The sequence below is a fragment of the Punica granatum genome, chromosome 2, assembly GCF_007655135.1.
Source record: "Punica granatum isolate Tunisia-2019 chromosome 2, ASM765513v2, whole genome shotgun sequence".
NCBI lineage: Eukaryota > Viridiplantae > Streptophyta > Magnoliopsida > Myrtales > Lythraceae > Punica > Punica granatum.
In genome coordinates this window covers 5,433,550-5,451,105 of record NC_045128.1, presented here as the reverse complement: position 1 = coordinate 5,451,105, position 17,556 = coordinate 5,433,550, and the positions used below count along the sequence as shown (strand labels likewise).

Below are 17,556 nucleotides of genomic sequence, written 5' to 3'. Positions count from 1 at the left end.
GGCCCCAAGAGCGATGATACGAGAAGTCTCAGGATTTCGCCCGATGGTCCCCGGAAGCCTTCAAGAAGATTGACAACATGCACATATCTCAAGCGGCCCAACGCCCAGCTCAAAAGGGTTCTTGGGTCACCGACTCACCAAGTTTTCGAGAAATAGTTAATATCGGGTTTCAAAAATACGTCATGACTGCAAACTGATGAACGGCCCGATAGAATGCTCTACGCATCTTATTGAGCCAATGGACCCAAGACTCAAAAAGGAGCCCTTCTAGCGAGACTCCTGAGTCACCGGTTCATTAGGCCAATCGTGAATACTTGAAATCATGCTCAACCAGCTCTAGGGGTTCATAAGACCATGGAGCACTCTTTTCAGTCGATCTCTAAAAATCATTCGCACCTCACAAGTGACTCCCGAGCAGGAGAAATTGCCTTTCCAGCGAGGCTCCTGAACCACCGGCTCACCAGGCCAATCGTAAGCATCCGAAATCAGGCTCAACCAGCGCCAAGGGTCCCCAAGACCAAGGAGCACTCTTTCAATCGATCTCTAAAAATCATCCACACCTCATGAGTGACTCCTGAGCAGGAGAAAGGGCCCTTCCAACGTGGCTGTCGAGCCGTTGGCTCATTAGGCCAATCATGAGCATCTGAAATCAGGATCAGCCAGCCCCAAGGGTCCCCAGGACCACGGAGCACTCTTCTGATTGATCCCTGAAAATCATCCACACCTCACAAGTAACTCCCGAGCAGGAGAAGGGCCCTTCCAACGAGGCTCCCGAGCCGTTGACTCATTAGACGAATTGTGAGTATCTAAAATCAGGCTCAGCCAATCCTAGGGGTTCCCAAGACCGAGGGGCACTGTTCCGATTGCTCTTCAGAAATCATTTACACCTCTCGAGCAACTTCCAAGTAATCGCAGACGGCTTCCAGTAGATTTCCAAGATTGCTCGATCATCGACCACCTGAAAGTACCCAATATGGGTTCTATGGATTCCTTATGATGCCAAAAGGATGAGGAGCCCTTCAAGTGCATTCCGTAAATCATCTTCTCGAGCCAATGGACTCCCAAAGTGATCACGGTTCCTAACTTGACCATTGGAATCGATATTGACACAAATCATCCATACGAGCCTCGAGTTCTCCCTAAACCATCCAGGAACGTTCAACAAGGCCCCAAGCTACAAATTCTACAATCTACCTAAGGTCAAACCCGATCAACAAAAGTCAATCGGTTGACCCCGATAGCAAAAGATACAGAAATGATCGGAACAGGACCATGACGCATGGAGAATCGACCAAAGCAGTTAATACTGATCGGGTCATCCGAACGAATTGAAAACGACCCCCGAGCACCTACGGCTCAATGGGATACTTGGAGACTATCAATATTGGGCTCTAAATATTCCTTTATTTGCCACGCTCGATGATGTGCAGAGAGCTCATTCTACTCAACGGGATACTTGGAGACTATCAATATTGGGCTCTAAATATTCCTTTCTTTGCCACGCTCGATGATGTGCAGAGAGCTCATCTACACAAATCAAGTCGGAACCCGAACATTCCGACTCCATTTTCCTTTCTTCTACTTTTACTATCCTTCCATCACATCCTTTTTCCTTCTCTTGTCATCTGTCCTCTTCAATTTCCATACACCTATATACCACCATACACATCTACAGACATTTCTACCATCCATCCATTCCTAATATCCTATCATATTCCAATCCCTTCTCTTCCAATCACAACTCACAAAAATCATCTTCCAACCAATCACCATCTACCTATCTTCTTCTTACCTACCACCATACGTACATATACATACACACATCTCTCATCTACTCCTCTTTCATCAGCTCATCTACAAACATATCTACATACACCCATAAGCTATTCATCTTTTTCATCTTCTCTTTTTCCATTCACCTTCTATTCAACTACACAATCAACTATAACTTCTCTCTCTAACCTAAAATCCTCCAACTTCTATCTTTAACTCATCTTCCAATCATCATTTCTCTTTATCAACCCATCATCACCCATCCCACTCATCATCTCCCCACCTCAAAACCACTCACATTCATTCATCATAATACCACCATGGTTTTTCGATCACCGCCACACCGTCGCCCTTGACCCAAATCAAACTTCAAAAAATTACATACCCCTTCTGTTCTCGACCTCCCGAGTCCAATTGTGATGTATGTTTCTCCATTTGAGGCCCACAACTCGCTACAACAGCACAACATAGGAGCGGTTCATCTTGTTTTTCCTTCATTTTTCGACAATCTTCCTTCCTTTCGACTCCCGATGAACCGCCCGTGGTTTTCACTCTTTTCATGACTAGGAGGATCACGGACTGAGAGCTCGACCCGTCTCAATGGCGCTACAACCACTCAAGTCTTCCTCTTCACCCGAGACTCCTACTAGCGTCCTCCTCCCTCTCGGCTTCCTCACTACCTCGAGACCTCTCTCGATCTCTCTCTCCCTCTTCCATTTCCCTTCTTTTGTATGTCTTGCAACCCTTGAGGGCTCAAGAACACCCGTGGTCTTCCTCTTCAACCGAGGCCCTACTCTCGGCTCTTCCTTGTCCGTAGTATCACGGTCCCTCTCGGGCCTCAACCGACTCTTGAATCACTCCATTCACACCCTGACACGAAGGCATAACCCTCTTGACCCTTAGAGGACATAGGACTTTTACATGATAGCACTTTGTGGGGAGATAAGGCAAGGCTCGAGGTCGAGGAGGTCGCTTAGACTCGATTCGAGTTAATAGGGGACTCGACCCAACCAAGAGGGTTCAGTCCAGCCTTTTCCCGACCCAACTCAGGTCTAAAACGAACTCCTTGACCCCGATCAAACTTTATTTTTGTATTTATCGTGTTATACATGTCGTATGCGAAACGGATTCGAGGAGATCGCCTCGGACCAAGCTGGGTATATGAGGTCTCGGCTAACCCGTGACGGTGTGGCCAAGACCCCTCTCACCCGGTTCAGGTCTTTGATGTTCTCTCTGTCTTCGATTCTGTGTTATTTATGATTTTGTGTATTTCTTGTTGATTATGGCAGTATTGGTCTTGTATATCTTTGTTTGTCATCGTATATCTCGCGTATGGAATTATGTGATTTCCATGATTTTCGTATTATGGCATTTAATATCAAACAATTTGTATGGATTCATGTAACAGGGACCATTGTAGGACCGCGAGCGTCCAAGGAGCTCTCGGCCTTCATGGGTCGAGCCTCAATGGCCCTTGGTGACCTACCTCGATCCTCTTATAGTGAGTCGTTTTCGAATAATTAAAACGATCGGGGATTAGAATTTCATTTGAATAGTTCGTCAATGATCGATTCGACAATTTGAAACCTATAAAACCAAGAGCCTTTGGCAAATTCACTAAAATTAATTAATTCCACGTGCGTAGTAAATGGGACAAATCACTTGGCTAATTAATCCACTTGACATTTAAATAAATTGCACGAACCAGCTAATAATTTGTAATCGAGTCAATTTCCATGAATCAATAATCGTGCCATTTTCAGAACCGACAATTCTTTTTAAACGAGTCTTATCTTGTTGTATCCAATGGAGACCCATCGATCCAATAATCTCCGAGATCTAAATATACGACTGGAAAACTTGATCCAATGAATCATAGATTGGCTTTGGATCTATGAGATACCTGGAATAGTTTTGAAGACCCAACGCGTAAAATTAATTATATGAGGGGGAAAAGCGTGGGTACTCCCACAATGAATATCGAACCTAAAATCTCTTGGTTATAAGACGAATACATGTATTACGGCACTATACCCTCTTTTAAAAGGAATTTTCAAAAGATGGGATTTGGTGGGGCACAATCATGTTCATTGTCACTCTTACTCGAGAAAATATTAGATGAGTAATACACAACCAAATGGTTGTGTAAAACATCACTCCCGAATTATATGTGTCCAGTAAAAAAGAGAGAGAGTTGTGTAGTCGAACACTTATAATTCAGGAATAGACTTTTATACAACCATTTGACTATGTATTACGCACCTAATATTTTCTCCCCTACCCGCCCACCATTTTGGGAAAGAGACAGAGGGGCAATTTGTGACTGCCCTAGAAGTTTAGGGGCTGTTCTGTACTTTTTAGTGAAATGAAATATCGTATTAGCCCTACTTTACCAGTCGCCTTGTTCCTTTGAGCAGCAGAGACGCCGAGCATTGCCCTACTCTGTCGCCCATAAAGCTTCACTGGTTCGCCTTGTTCCTTTGAGCAGCAGAGACGCCGAGCATTGCCCTACTCTGTCGCCCATAAAGCTTCACTGGTTCTCTCTCTCTCTCTCTCTCTCTCTCTCTCTCTCTCTCTCTGGTTTTGTTCTTGCCTGGCTGCCGTGTTCTTCATTGGGTTAATGAATTCAAATGCTGTTCGAGTCTCGATAAAGTTCAAATCTTTCAATAGATATATGTGGAATTTGTTACATGGGGCTGAGGTTTGTTGTTGGGGCTGATCGATTGTCCAGCTAGAAACTGCTAGAAGGGAGAACGATGGCTTATGCAATGAAGCCGGCAAAGCCGGGTTTTGAGGAATCTGAGCCGCAGCAGATTCACAGGATTAGGATAACTCTGTCTTCAACGAATGTGCAGAACCTCGAGAAAGGTTTGAGATTTTCTAATTTTTCCTCCAAATCAAACTGCTCCCTTATCGTTTATTAGATTGAGTATAGCAGAATCATGTTCGTGGATGTGATGCAGGCAAAGAAGTTCTCTCTAATTGTTGCTACAATTACAAGGATAACTTGAATTACTCAAACAGCCTGTCCTGACACGATAAATGCTGGTGTGGGTGCTTGTAGAAATGAGTTCGATCAAGCGGATACAATGGATATCTTAAATGAGTGGGAGATCCAAATCTCCTTGATCTAATATTGTGACTGGGTAGCGGCGGAATCGGTGCTAGAAGGAATAAACATGATCGGGCAGATAGTGGATAGAATGTGACTTGTTACTGAATGGTCATTGATGGATATGCATATTAGTCTTCGGTGTAGTTCCTATGGAATATTTTAAGTTGTGATCGGGAATTCCAATCTCTTGGCAACTTTTCCTTGGCAAGATAAAAGTTCATGACCTTGTATATAGCTACAGCAACTTCATCTGCGACTGCCTATTTGCAAATCACATTGTTGGATGAAATATGAGGAATATGAAGCCTATCAACATTTCCGTAACATCTTATATTTGTATAAATGAGAAAACTCCGAGATTTAATTGAAGACTGTATTCACATAAACTCAAGCTTTTGATTTAGCTTTTGACATTATTAAGAGAGCGCAGCAATTCCTATTCCTGACCTTAAGTTATTCATTGAGCTACATGTTGTTTGCTCTGTTTGAGTTGGGTAAATAAAAAATGCATGTTGACGTCCAATTATCTGTTAGTAATCCACAAATGTTTTTTCTTTTTCTATAGTGTGTTCGGATCTCGTTAATGGCGCCAAGTCCAAGCAGCTCAAAGTGAAGGGACCAGTGAGAATGCCCACCAAGGTTCTTCACATCACCACTAGGAAGTCGCCTTGTGGTGAAGGTATTGAACAAACTTGAACTTTATCAGAATTTGCAATTATGATTATCATGTTGGTCTGATCATCACTGCTTTTACTATGATAAATTATCACGAGCTCTTCTTTTGTACGTAATGATGCAATCACAAGTTCATATTCTTAGTTGCTCCAAGGATTTTGTGATTCGTTAATATTTTTAAGTTTATCTACTGAAGTAGTCCTCATATTCAGTGTTAGATACTGGGAATTGATGGTAACTGTATAATAGCTGCCCGGGGATGAACAAAATTATGAATGTGCTGACTAAAGAAGTTTAGCTTAAAGAAGTAATACATGTTAATCGCCTAAAGAAGTTTAGCCTGGGATGGATGGATTGAGCCTCAGATCCATTCAAGTCGGCTTCTTGATTATTACTTTATGGTAATGCCATTGTTGTCGTATTTCAACTTGATTTTGTTATGCCACATGTTTCTTTCAAGTCAAATCTAAAAGATGAAAATTTCGCTTGTATGTCGCCGGACATGCGGTTGTGTGTTATATTAATGTTTTCTAAGTTCTGCTTTTTAATAATCGAAGCCATCAGAAATTTTTCTTGTACAATATTGACGTTCTAGGCTGTTCATTTTATCCTCAGGGACTAACACATGGGATAGGTTTGAGCTTCGGGTTCACAAAAGAGTGATCGATCTCTTCAGCTCCCCGGAAGTCGTTAAGCAGATTACATCAATCACTATCGAGCCCGGAGTGGAGGTTGAAGTGACCATTGCAGATTCTTAACTGCATTGAGATCAGCATCTCTTGGCATTAAATTTTTGGCTTGAACTGCACTCAATTATAGTCGAGGCATGTCCTTTCAGGGTAGTACAGCTATTTCCTTTCGATATATCAGTTTATAATTTCCCCGGATTTGTTGTCGATCGCTCTTTGGCTAGATTAGAGAGGGGGCTTCCATTGCTTTTCTTGCGGCTTCCTGATAGGATACTTTGGGGACATTAGGTTATCTATGGAAGAGAAGCTTCCAATCGGCTAGAATTGCACGTACTACTCGACTGAATTATCTCTAAATGGTGATGAAATTGCTGTCGTGTTAGAGGCATGGAAGGAGCTGGTCCACGAGCTTCGTGTTATCGTGTGGGGAGATCTTACTCAGAATCGAGAAAACCCGAACTTATCCTTCTTTTATTCGTTTCTAGTGGGTTTATTTAAGGACCCTGGAAAGCCGATGTCTTTCCTGCAGGACTCCTAAAGATGCCTGGGATTCTGATAAGGTACTAGTGTCTAATTCGATGGGGGAGTCTCTTGTACTTCATGAGTCCCTCTTAGTTCGTTGGAACAAGAAATTCTCGACATATATCGACTTCACGTCTGTTATGTCATCACGTGGTACAATCGACTATGCTCCTCAACTAGGCCTACTACTAGACCAACACGAAGCGAGTCAAGCTAACGGGAATTGTAATGACCCTAACCGGGGCTAGCCACTGGATTCAGGGCTCAATTATGTTATTTCTTCTGAGCTGGGATCGACTTTCCATCATTAGTACATGCTCTTGCTTGAAATCGATCTCAACTGAGTCCAGTATTTTTCGCTATAGCTGCTGTGAATGGATTCATAGTTGCCTGAAATCAATCAATCGATTCCAGTATTCTCACTGCAGCTGCATGAATTTGTCCTTTAGCTGCATGGCGCGCGCCACGTGTTTCCGGTTCCACGACGTGGCGAAACGTCGCATTGCGGGCAGAGTACAAGCTGGACGCGTGTGAGCAGCTAGTTGACATGCAACACCACATAGTCACCGGCTCACGGATTCCTCCCAAGTACTAATGAACCCTTATCAAACAGTTTCCTTCCTTTCTTCTTCGTAAACACATAAGCAGAGTTAGAAGCATTGGATTGTTAGCTTAGCGATCTTTCGATCTTCGCGAAACGAGGGAGAAGATATGGCGGACCTAAGAGACCAGTACGGGAACCCGATACAGCTCACTGACGAGCTTGGCAACCCGGTTGTGCTGACGGACGAGTTCGGGAACCCCATGCATCTTTCCGGTGTTGCCACCACCCCAGGCAGTGTCGGTACTGGTGGTGTCATTGGCACTGGAACCGTTATGGGCACTGGGGCCACCGTTGAAGAAGGTGGCCATGAGCAGCTGCAGCGGACTCAGGCGGTGGAGGAGAGCGGTGAGCATCGCCGGTCCAGCAGTTCTAGCTCCAGCTCGGTGAGTTATGCCAGACCACTGGTTTTTTGTCTCTCTTCTCCTAGCACATAGTCATGAGGGTTGATTTCCAGATTTTATGTGGCATATCATCATGTTGTTTTTGCTTAAACTTAATGAGGTGACGTTACTAGGGACATATTATAATAGTTGTCGATAATAACATGGGGTCCTCAGCCTACTGGATTAGACTAATCCTCAATCCGGACTCGGCTTGGTCATGGTTGTTGGTTCCGGTGAGTTTCGAATTCCACCATATAGAGTCTGCTCGCTCCTCAGCTTATTGGATTAGACCAATCCAAAGTTCAGACTCAGCTTGATCATCCGGGTTTCCAGTGAGATTCAAATTCCCATGGAGTCTGCTCACTCCTAAGCTTATTGGATTAGATACATTAGTTTCAGACTCGGATTGATCTGGTCGGTGTTTCTCGTGAGTTTTGAATTTTAGCACGGTAGATCTAGTTTATGGGGCTCAATTTCAGATGGCTTTTATAATTTATCTTGGAGTCTCAACTGGATAATGATTTTTGTATTGAAGACTACTGCCTTTTTCCTTCGTGTTATTAGTCCGAGGATGACGGGCAAGGAGGGAGGAGGAAGAAGAAGGGGTTAAAGGAGAAGATCAAGGAGAAGCTCGGGGCCGGGAAGAGCACAGGGGAGCAGCCCACCGAGAGCACGGCCTATGCAGTCGAGCAACCCCAACACGAGCAGCACCATGAGAAGAAGAGCATGATGGAGAAGATCAAGGAGAAGCTCCCCGGTCATCACGGCAGCAGCACCACTACTACAAACCATTGATCGTAAAACGGGTTTCCAAGTTTGAAGGCAGTCGATAATGTCAGAGTTCCGCATGCCTTGATCTCAAGATGTGTTTGCCTTTTTAAGATTTGCTTCTTTGGTAGATAAATAAGTAGGGACATCTGCTATTTCTGTGTGTGCTGTATATTTTTTTGGTTTGGCTCCCTGTACAAGGACGAGCTTTGCATCTCAAAGTATTGCTTTCCGATATCATCTACGGGGCACCGTCCTCATCCTATCTGATCAAGGCTGTCTATGTGGTTCAGGAGTTAAAAACTGTCTCGAATTTCTCCTAGAGTGGATCACCTCCAGAAGCATTTTCCACCCGACCTCTTTCAGAAGCCATTTTGTATCGTAAGTATCATCTTATTTCAGTAAATGACAGGATGAAAATGTCGCGATGAGTTGCATACTAATATCAGTATGTAAGTCAGTCGATGCAACTGCGACTCGAACAAACATCTAAGTGCAAAAACAACCATTCTATCGGTCATATGTAAATCAGTCTACTAGGGATGAAATGTGGTTATGCCAATATCCAGTAGAAGTTTCCATTTTCGATTGCATCGGTCGACGCGATGGTAAAGTTTGACACACACACTAAACTAATACGACGATGTCGAACTGGAGATGGACTGCAATTCCATCAATCTGTATCGGCATTATTTCCATCATATGACGCGATATTATGGGTATGAGTAATTTCATTCGGGCGTCGACTCCTTTCATTAGCATTTATCAATCTGTCAAAGGTTACAGGTATGGCCAGGCTGCGGGATGTCCAAACCAAGTTTAACCTCCGACTATGACCGCCGGCGCCCTCCATGCCCGCCGTCAACCTCGGCTCCCTCGCAGCCCTTGTCCAGTCCGCCCTATCCATCCGCTCCCCTCGGCTCGGTCGAGCGGCCCATGCCCACATCACCAAAGCCCTCCAAACCGCCACCCAGCTCCCGCTCTTCCTCTCCGATCACCTCGTCCACATGTACTCCAAACTCGACCGCCTGGACTCCGCCCTCCTCCTCCTCCGCCTCTCCACCGCCAGGTCCGTCGTCTCCTGGTCATCCCTCATCTCCGGCTCCGTCCACAACGGCCACTTCACGTTCGCCCTGCTCCAGTTCACGGACATGCTCAGGGACGGCGTTCTGCCCAATGACTTCACGTTCCCCTGCGTCTTCAAGGCCTCGGCTTCCCTCCGGATGCCCTTCGCTGGAAAACAGATCCACGGGCTTGCTCTTAGGGTCGGCCTCCTTGAGGATGTGTTTGTCGGGTGCAGCGCCTTCGACATGTACTGCAGGACTGACCTTTTGGACGATGCTATGAGACTGTTCGAGGAAATGCCGGAGAGGAACGTTGTGACCTGGAACTCATACATTTCGGCTGCCCTTCTCCATGGGCGGGCCTCAGATGCAATGAAGGCATTCATCGAGTTCAGAAGAGCTGGTGGAGTCCCCGACCCAATAACGTTCTGTGTGCTTCTCAACGCGTGCGAGGAGGAGTTCCGGTTAGAGCTCGGGCGAGCTCTGCATGGCTTTATAATAATAGGTGGGTTTGAGGCGGATCTCCAAGTGATGAATGGGCTAATTGATTTCTATGGGAAGTGCGGGAAGGTTGAGTGCACGGAGATGGTTTTCGACTCTACTGCCTGGCAGAGAAACGATGTTACTTGGTGTTCACTGATTGCAGCATATGTGCAGAATTACGAGGAAGAGAAGGCTTGTGGAGCTTTCCTTGGCGCTCGGCGAGAAGAGGTCCAGCTCACTGATTTCATGCTCTCAAGCGTCCTTAATGCTTGTGCTCGTCTCGCGGCACTTGAATTAGGAAGGTTGATCCAGGCATTAGCGGTTAAGGTGGGCATTTTTGGGAATATCTTCGTCGCGGGTGCTCTCGTTAACATGTATGGAAAATGTGGGCATGTTCACGAAGCCAAGAAAGTGTTTGCAAAGATGCCCGAGAGGAACTTGGTGACCTGGAATTCAATGATCAGTGGCTACGCACATCTAGGGCTAGCTGAGCAGGCGGTCTTATTGTTTGAGGAGATGGTCTCTAGTCGTGTAGGGATTGTCCCAAACTGCGTTACTTTTGTGTGTTTATTATCGGCCTGTAGTCGTGCAGGAGAAGTGAAGTTGGGCATGGAGATCTTTGAGGCGATGAGAAGTAGGTTTCAGGTTGAGCCTGTGCCAGAGCATTATGCGTGTATCGTGGACTTGCTTGGGCGTGCTGGGATGGTGGAAGAGACCCTTGAATTCATTGGCAAAATTCCTTTCCATCCAACAATATCAATTTGGGGTTCTTTCCTTGGGGCCTGCAGGGTCCATAGGAAGCCCGAGCTTGGGATGCTTGCAGCCAACAAGTTGTTGGAGCTCGACCCAAGAGACTCGGGCAATCGCGTGGTACTTTCAAACATGTTTGCCGCTGCTGGCAGGTGGGAAGAAGCTTCCCGTGTGCGGATGGACATGGATGATGTTATTAGGGTTAAAAAGGGCACGGGCTACAGTTGGATCACCGTGAAGGACAAGGTCCACGTATTCCGAGCCAAAGACACCTCTCATGAAAGAAACTCTGAGATTCAAGAAACACTTGCTAAGCTAAGGAAAGACATGGAGAGGGCTGGTTATCTAGCTGACCCGAATTACGCTCTCTACGATCTAGAAGAAGAGGAGAAGATCACTGAAGTGTGGAACCACAGCGAGAAGATTGCCCTAGCCTTTGGTCTCTTATCTATTCCTCCGGGAGTGCCCGTTAGGATCATGAAGAATCTCAGGATATGCGGAGACTGCCACAGTGCCTTCAAGTTCATCTCGTGCATTACCGGGAAAGAGATTATCGTGAGGGACAACAGTCGGTTTCATCACTTCAGGGATGGGCTCTGCTCTTGTAAAGATTTTTGGTAGATTAAGGCTTACTGTTTGTAACATTGTACATTTTTGGTATGAAAAATTGGTTACAATCAAACCAGCAAGACAAATTTGATTCCATTCCTTTCCTTATTATCTCAGTCTCACATCAGGCATTGCTCAACCTGGATATGTTACAGAAGCAGACGGAAGACGAATACATTCCGCTATCGGATTCACAACATCTACAGTAAGCAATATACAGAATACCCGAATTCTATTCATTATGATCTCCTTTTCTCTGTTTCAGAATTGGTATCGACTTCTTCATCTTTCATCCTGAAAGAATGATATCATACACCAAATTTTACAGGTTACTAATCTAACTGCCAACAAACATCTTGCTATGCTACATGCGCCTTTTATATCATAGGCTTCCCGAGAAGGAAAACTGTGTCTATTTTCACCTTCAGCATCTGAAAGAGCGGCCTGTTTCATGCCACAAAATCGTGTAATAGATGACCGTTAGGACCGAACCGGTGCTGCTGCGTTCCCATATTCACAGTTTCGAATTCTGCATTCTCGGCTACAGCAGAAGATGCTGCTTCTGCAGTGTAGGAAATACCATCCCCTCTCATCCCCAGAAATCCTTGGGCGGTCCCAGTACCTGATAAGGGCATGGAAGTCCCATCACAATGCTGTAGCCCCAATGTAAGTGACACTCCGCTTCCGGTCCCGAACCTCCCGAGCTCCGGCATGTGATAGGCTGCAGCTGTCATAAACCGATTGGTTCCAGAAAATAGGCCGCTGTGTATGGTCTCGATTCCTCCAGTGGACCCTATCATTTCCATGTCGGGGGCATGGTCAGGTTTGGATTCGGTAGCGATTTGTCCTCTACTGGTGGCAGCTATACTCTGTTGCTGTAAATCTTCTGTTTGAGCTGAGGATTTGTTGTGATCAGCTTTGCTGGGATTGGACACATTTTCCGAAGAGGAGTTCGAGTCCAAGTCCATGTCGCCGGTCTCTTCCTTGTACATTTCTTCCACCATGGGTTTCCAAAGACGTACTCGTGCATTAATAAACCAGTTCGAGACCTGTATCACGCAACAATATATGCACGCATTAACTCACAAGAATGCTGATATTCTTTTATCTCCATGATACCGAAAGTTCCTTCGTCTTAACCTTTTTATTTTGTAATAAAAGATATCTTTTAATTGCTCCTTATGATTATGTTCTCTGCTTTTCCGTAATGCCTTTCAAATTGCAAACCTCAAACTGGATATCAGAGCATATGGCAGAGATTTCAATTACTAACCATGTGTTCACTCATGCATAAGCTTAAATACCACACTGAAAACTTGTTATCAAGTATGCTTAGCTACTCTTACCTGACTTCTTGTCAGACCAGTCTGTCTTGCCAGCATGATTTTGTCCGAATCCTTTGGATAACTGCGCAGTCAAAACTTCGGTTACACTGCTGATAATTTTTTTATTCAAAAAAGGGAAAGCTATGAAAGTCGAAGCCCCACGGGTGAAGGAAATGCTCGAAGAGCCACGCCCGGAGAATGGAAACCGAGTTCTCTGGCAGCCCTCGTTGAGGCCTCCAAACATGCTGCTGCATCATCCCAAGCTGCTGAAGGGCCCTCTGCTGCCTGAGCTGCTGATCAACATACCGGAGCCGAGATATTCCAACTCCTTTACCATTCCCAGAGCTGTCTTGTTCCCCAAGGCTCTCCCGGGTTGCCTGAATTTGGCCCGCGATTGCATCTCGGAGGCAGCGGAAGTGGCGAGATATTGTCTGAAGGGCTAGGGCCGTGTATGGTTTAGCAGCCCCACTGCCAGCAATCACATCAAATGACGACACAATGATCTGCATCTGGTGGTAGTATTGCTTGTACCTGCGATCTACCTGATAAGATAAACCACTCCCTGTGAGACGAACATATTTAAAATATTCCAGTGACACAATATAATAGTTACAATAACTAATCGGGTCCTTTCGCATGTCATGGGCACTGGATCAGCCTAATATACCATTTGTTATCTACTACCATATCCCTCTACTAAATATTCGCAATGTAAAAATTTATGATTTATCTAATGTGATGATAGAAAAGAACTGCCTGACAAAGAAAAACGTTTGTTTTTCGATATCCATTTTATCATTTAAATTTAGTACAATAATAATGTCTTCATGAATTCAATTTAAGAACCCTGTGCAGAACTGATGAAGCTAATGAGGCAGCAAGTCTATTGAGTGGCACTTTAGAGCAGATAAAATGGGATTGGGAAGTACTACTTCAAAACGCATCTGTCTTCGTTTGCAACGGGCATTTGAAAACTTGTAATGGTAATCAACAGGCACGAGTCTTCACAATATGCAGCAAGGTTGTCCCAACATTTGATACCACATAACCAGAAAGAAACCAAGCACAGAAACCATTTAATCTTAACATCGACGAATATCAAATTTCCGAAGAAATTAAGCCAATTCAGCAATCTCACTGATGCTACTGGAAATACAACAAAACAATCTTACCTCATCCAACATCGAAAGAAGCTTCGTCAATTTGTGCTGCAACTCTTGTTTTTCAGCATGAGAGAGCTCCTTCTGGGGCTTACCATCAGACTCCCCTCCAGCACCTGAAGGTGCATCATCATCTTTTGTGGAACCCTCATCGCCCTCTTTTGATCTCTTCACCTGATTCTCCCGTGCTCCTCCGCTCTTCCCATCATCGGATTGCTTCAAGGCTTTCCTCACATTAACAACCTCATCGAGTAGCTGCTGCACTGCCTTCAAGTATCTCGAGTTTGGAATCGCTCTCCCCGTGCCTGACAAATCCATTCTACCCAAATCTTGATTACTGCCCATGAAACTTTGAGGTATAAATTCGAGATTCCTCATCGGCTCATCTCCCAAGGAGCCGTTTCTGCCAATATTATTGTCTGCCAGTGATGGATTAGGACTCAGGAACGCGTAACCTGAAGGTATCTGAGTACCAAGGCTAAGGGAAAGGCCCTGACCCTGCAAGTTATGCACAGACTGAAGTAGGCCCGTGTGCCCACCAACTGGGTGCGCAAACAGCATCTCGTTTCTCCCAAGACTTGATAAGATCTCTTGCTGTTGACGCGGTGTGGAATCTAAATTCACATTTCGTTGCATCTGAATGCAACTGCTTTGCTGCTCAGAATTCCCCGTCAAAGTGCCCGAGAATGACCCAGAACTATTGTACATCATTGTACCAGGAAAGACTGGTGTGACCACGTGCGAACTGGACAAATGTTCTTCCCTTGTGTATTCTCTCTGATTGTTCAAGTTCATATAGTAAGTTCCCATCGTACTTCGCGCCTGCTTTACGGGATTATACTACATGATAACTCCCGAAGGAGATTGAAATTCATGCATGAACAGCGGCGCTGAATCTGCAAGATGGAGAGCAACTTTCAAAAAAACTGCATATCGAGTTAACGTAGAGAAAAAGAATACCAGCACATAAGTATAACTGTTTTTGAGAGACGGGTTGAAAAAGATATGTGATTAACAACGATTAAGTAATCGCTCTGGAAACAGAAGTCAGCTTCTCCAAGTGATTATCATCTCATCGGAAGCACTTCCCACGTAAACTTTTTCCCGAATTCCTCACCGTCATTTTGCAAAGTACAGCTCACAAACCAATAATTCATGTATCCACTCATATAATAAGCTCAATCCACCATTTACCAAAAAAAAAATAAGCTCAATCAAGTTTACTTACCGGAGCAATCTATCATGTCCTGAACTTATTACTTAAATAATTGATTCAATTAAACTAACCAAGAGAGGGCAGAACCTACTTAAGGAAAGAAGTGACTTTATCCTTCAAGATTGAAACATCAATATCTGAGTTGGACCAACACAATCATCATCTCAAGCATTGAAAACCCCCAAACATCAGAAGACTAAATATTCCCAACCATGACATGTAGAAGTCCCATATTTGACCTTTTGGTGCCAAAACAAAGAATTCACAGAGAGAATCTCTCTCACACACTCCAAAATTCAACTGAATTTGGCATGAATGGAGAAGAAGAAATTGGAGAGAGAGAGAGAGAGAGAGGGAAAAAAATTCTATCAGATGAAGATAAGACCAACGAAACAGAAGTAAACAAAGATTACATCGTAGCAGTTTGTGGGTATTGAGGAACAACCCACCAGTAGACAAAATCTCTGTCCCACTGTCCAATCCCCAAGAGCTCAATCAATCAATACACGGACACTGAAACAATAGGAACCCAGAATCAGAATCCATCAAAGAAGGCTTAAACAAAGCCAAAAACCTTCTTCTCTCTCTTTTTTTTTTTTAATTCTATTTTGCTGCAGAAAGAAAGAGAGAGATGGGATGGGATAGGAGAGAGGAGAGAAAGTAATGGGTAGCTCAAAAGGGACCAATAAATAATTGCTTTTGCTCCTACCCATCATTTCACAGATCCCCAACAAGAGCCCCCATAAACAAATCAGTAATCAGTAATCACCTCTCGCCCTCTGTGTCTCTCTCTCTATCTCAATCTGTGTATCTCTGAAAAGCTGATTTTCAGACACACTCTGCCCACCTCCTCTGCCACAAGAATGGAACCATAAGCTGCTCCTCCGCTCTCCTCCTCCTCCTCCTTCTTCTGGTTGCTGATGATGATTTGATGAATGGTTTCTTGTTTGGTTAAGGAGCTTCAATCTTGTAACAACCAGTTGGTGGACCTAAACAATACAATCTCCTGAACCTCCTCTCCTGGCAAAGATCCTTGCTTTCCTTCACTTCAACAGTTGACAACCTTCATCTCTCTCTCTCTCTCTCTCTCTAAAGCTCAACCTCTGGGGGGCTGTCTCTCTCATCCATAAGCGAAGCATGGTAAGGTCTGGGGGTCGCTTGCTTCAATATCCACCATATAACCCATTATTCTATTCTGTTTCCCCATTTGTCTCTTCCTCCCTTTGCTTTTCCCTCTTTTCCTCTCTTTATTTATTCACATTGCAATACTATTTATTTATTTATTTATTTTGGTTAGTTGTGGTTGGTTTATTTTATTTTATCTCTTGTTCTTTTTATCCTTTATTTATTCGCAGTTTGAACAATAAAAAAATGCCACCAGGCGCACCAACAGGTATTCACATCGCTGCACCTGTCTTTTTCCTCTAAACCTTGTATTAAGAAATTAATATTTTAATCACAGGTATTAGGGTCAGCAACGAACTGCACTCCATACAAATAAATTTTAGCTGCAGTAAAATCTCTTGATTTAATCCACATTGAGGGAGATTTAAATGGGTCAATCCGATTTGACTTGATTAATTGGAAGTCAACTGAATTTCGGGATATCAAGATTTAAAAAAATCTAGATTTTAGCTGCACTGCAAGGTTGGAAACCCATTATCGAATCCCAGTGATTAGGAAAATTGACGTCCAAGCGGGAATTAGAGATCTTGTTGTTTTATTTAAGAAAATTCCATAATTTCTAGAAGAATTATTGTCTGCTACCCTAAACTATAATGTTATTGCAGATGCATCTATATACTTTATTATTTCATTTTTCACTAACTACTCCTGACTTTTCCATTGATGAGAACGCAAAAATTTTCCCGACAAAATATTGAATTACATAGTAATGTAGCCAACGAATAATTGATAAAATTATTCGAGATTTTTTAGTCGCTATTGCAATATCATCATCACCGATTATCTTTTGCCAGTATCATCTATATCATAATAAGCCCGCTTTCACTTATTCTACTGATGAAGAACCTGCTCTAGCGCATCATTTCGAAAACGTGGGACCAGTTTTGTCCTAGTATTAAGCGATTATTCTATGAAAAACGCCTTAATAATTAATATTATGGGAGGTAAGTTTTGTCAATACATATATATCTAGTACAGCTTCAGAATGGTCCATCTACTCTTAAGAGATGGAGACCCATGTCTAAGAGTAGGAGCTAAGTTGAACACTTTGGCACGAGGTCGGATTCAGATCTTAGAAATTGGCTCAATAGCAGTAAGGCATGATAGACCGGGGACCTGGATTGGGGTCTTGCTACGGACTAATTTTTTGTGGGAAAAGGTACATAGAAAACCATATCGGTTTTAATTAAGCCGTGGAATTTTTTTTTGGTGCTGGATACTAGTGCTTGTGTTCA

General features: G+C 43.9%; 4 protein-coding genes across 10 annotated transcripts; 3 read left to right on the top strand and 1 right to left on the bottom strand.

The window, feature by feature from the left end:
- The first annotated feature begins 4,184 nt into the window (after nt 1-4,184).
- LOC116196087 (40S ribosomal protein S20-2-like) lies at nt 4,185-6,721 on the top strand. 2 transcript variants are annotated; one of them, XM_031525623.1, is made up of 4 exons: nt 4,185-4,238; nt 4,505-4,641; nt 5,454-5,567; nt 6,179-6,721. In XM_031525623.1, the coding sequence occupies exons 2-4, from the start codon at nt 4,530-4,532 to the stop codon at nt 6,319-6,321; spliced, it is 369 nt and encodes a 122-aa protein (XP_031381483.1). In that variant the 5' UTR covers nt 4,185-4,238; nt 4,505-4,529; the 3' UTR covers nt 6,322-6,721. The 2 variants fall into 2 exon arrangements, with proteins under 2 accessions (XP_031381483.1, XP_031381482.1); XM_031525622.1 differs by having other exon boundaries at nt 4,185-4,309.
- Nucleotides 6,722-7,362: 641 nt separating this feature from the next.
- LOC116196086 (late embryogenesis abundant protein) lies at nt 7,363-8,799 on the top strand. The gene is made up of 2 exons (XM_031525621.1): nt 7,363-7,761; nt 8,326-8,799. The coding sequence occupies exons 1-2, from the start codon at nt 7,486-7,488 to the stop codon at nt 8,554-8,556; spliced, it is 507 nt and encodes a 168-aa protein (XP_031381481.1). The 5' UTR covers nt 7,363-7,485; the 3' UTR covers nt 8,557-8,799.
- Nucleotides 8,800-11,543, top strand: LOC116196083 (pentatricopeptide repeat-containing protein At4g14850). 2 transcript variants are annotated; one of them, XM_031525614.1, is made up of 2 exons: nt 8,800-8,910; nt 9,316-11,543. In XM_031525614.1, the coding sequence occupies exon 2, from the start codon at nt 9,381-9,383 to the stop codon at nt 11,445-11,447; it is 2,067 nt and encodes a 688-aa protein (XP_031381474.1). In that variant the 5' UTR covers nt 8,800-8,910; nt 9,316-9,380; the 3' UTR covers nt 11,448-11,543. The 2 variants fall into 2 exon arrangements, with proteins under 2 accessions (XP_031381474.1, XP_031381475.1); XM_031525615.1 differs by having other exon boundaries at nt 9,309-11,543.
- Nucleotides 11,544-11,648: 105 nt separating this feature from the next.
- On the bottom strand, nt 11,649-16,334 carry LOC116196084 (BEL1-like homeodomain protein 7). 5 transcript variants are annotated; one of them, XM_031525619.1, is made up of 6 exons: nt 15,846-16,334; nt 15,550-15,649; nt 13,933-14,816; nt 12,923-13,302; nt 12,782-12,842; nt 11,649-12,484 (listed from the first exon to the last, which is right to left on the bottom strand). In XM_031525619.1, exons 3-6 carry the CDS (start codon nt 14,728-14,730, stop codon nt 11,885-11,887), a joined length of 1,839 nt encoding a protein of 612 aa, XP_031381479.1. In that variant the 5' UTR covers nt 14,731-14,816; nt 15,550-15,649; nt 15,846-16,334; the 3' UTR covers nt 11,649-11,884. The 5 variants fall into 5 exon arrangements, with proteins under 5 accessions (XP_031381479.1, XP_031381477.1, XP_031381478.1 ...); XM_031525617.1 differs by having other exon boundaries at nt 15,586-15,649; XM_031525618.1 differs by having other exon boundaries at nt 15,906-16,334.
- Nucleotides 16,335-17,556: the final 1,222 nt, after the last annotated feature.

Bases quoted from the DNA above. Each gene is read 5' to 3' on its own strand.
- LOC116196083 (XM_031525614.1), top strand. From the start codon at position 9,381: ATGCCCGCCGTCAACCTCGGCTCCCTCGCAGCCCTTGTCCAGTCCGCC.
- LOC116196084 (XM_031525619.1), bottom strand. From the start codon at position 14,730: ATGGGAACTTACTATATGAACTTGAACAATCAGAGAGAATACACAAGG. The intron at 13,303-13,932 runs GTAAGATTGTTT...TTATCTTATCAG, and splicing joins TTCTTTCGATGTTGGATGAG to GTAGATCGCAGGTACAAGCA. The intron at 12,843-12,922 runs GTGGGGCTTCGA...TTGACTGCGCAG, and splicing joins TTCGAGCATTTCCTTCACCC to TTATCCAAAGGATTCGGACA.
- LOC116196087 (XM_031525623.1), top strand. From the start codon at position 4,530: ATGGCTTATGCAATGAAGCCGGCAAAGCCGGGTTTTGAGGAATCTGAG. The intron at 4,642-5,453 runs GTTTGAGATTTT...CTTTTTCTATAG, and splicing joins TGTGCAGAACCTCGAGAAAG to TGTGTTCGGATCTCGTTAAT. The intron at 5,568-6,178 runs GTATTGAACAAA...TTTTATCCTCAG, and splicing joins GAAGTCGCCTTGTGGTGAAG to GGACTAACACATGGGATAGG.
- LOC116196086 (XM_031525621.1), top strand. From the start codon at position 7,486: ATGGCGGACCTAAGAGACCAGTACGGGAACCCGATACAGCTCACTGAC. The intron at 7,762-8,325 runs GTGAGTTATGCC...TCGTGTTATTAG, and splicing joins GCAGTTCTAGCTCCAGCTCG to TCCGAGGATGACGGGCAAGG.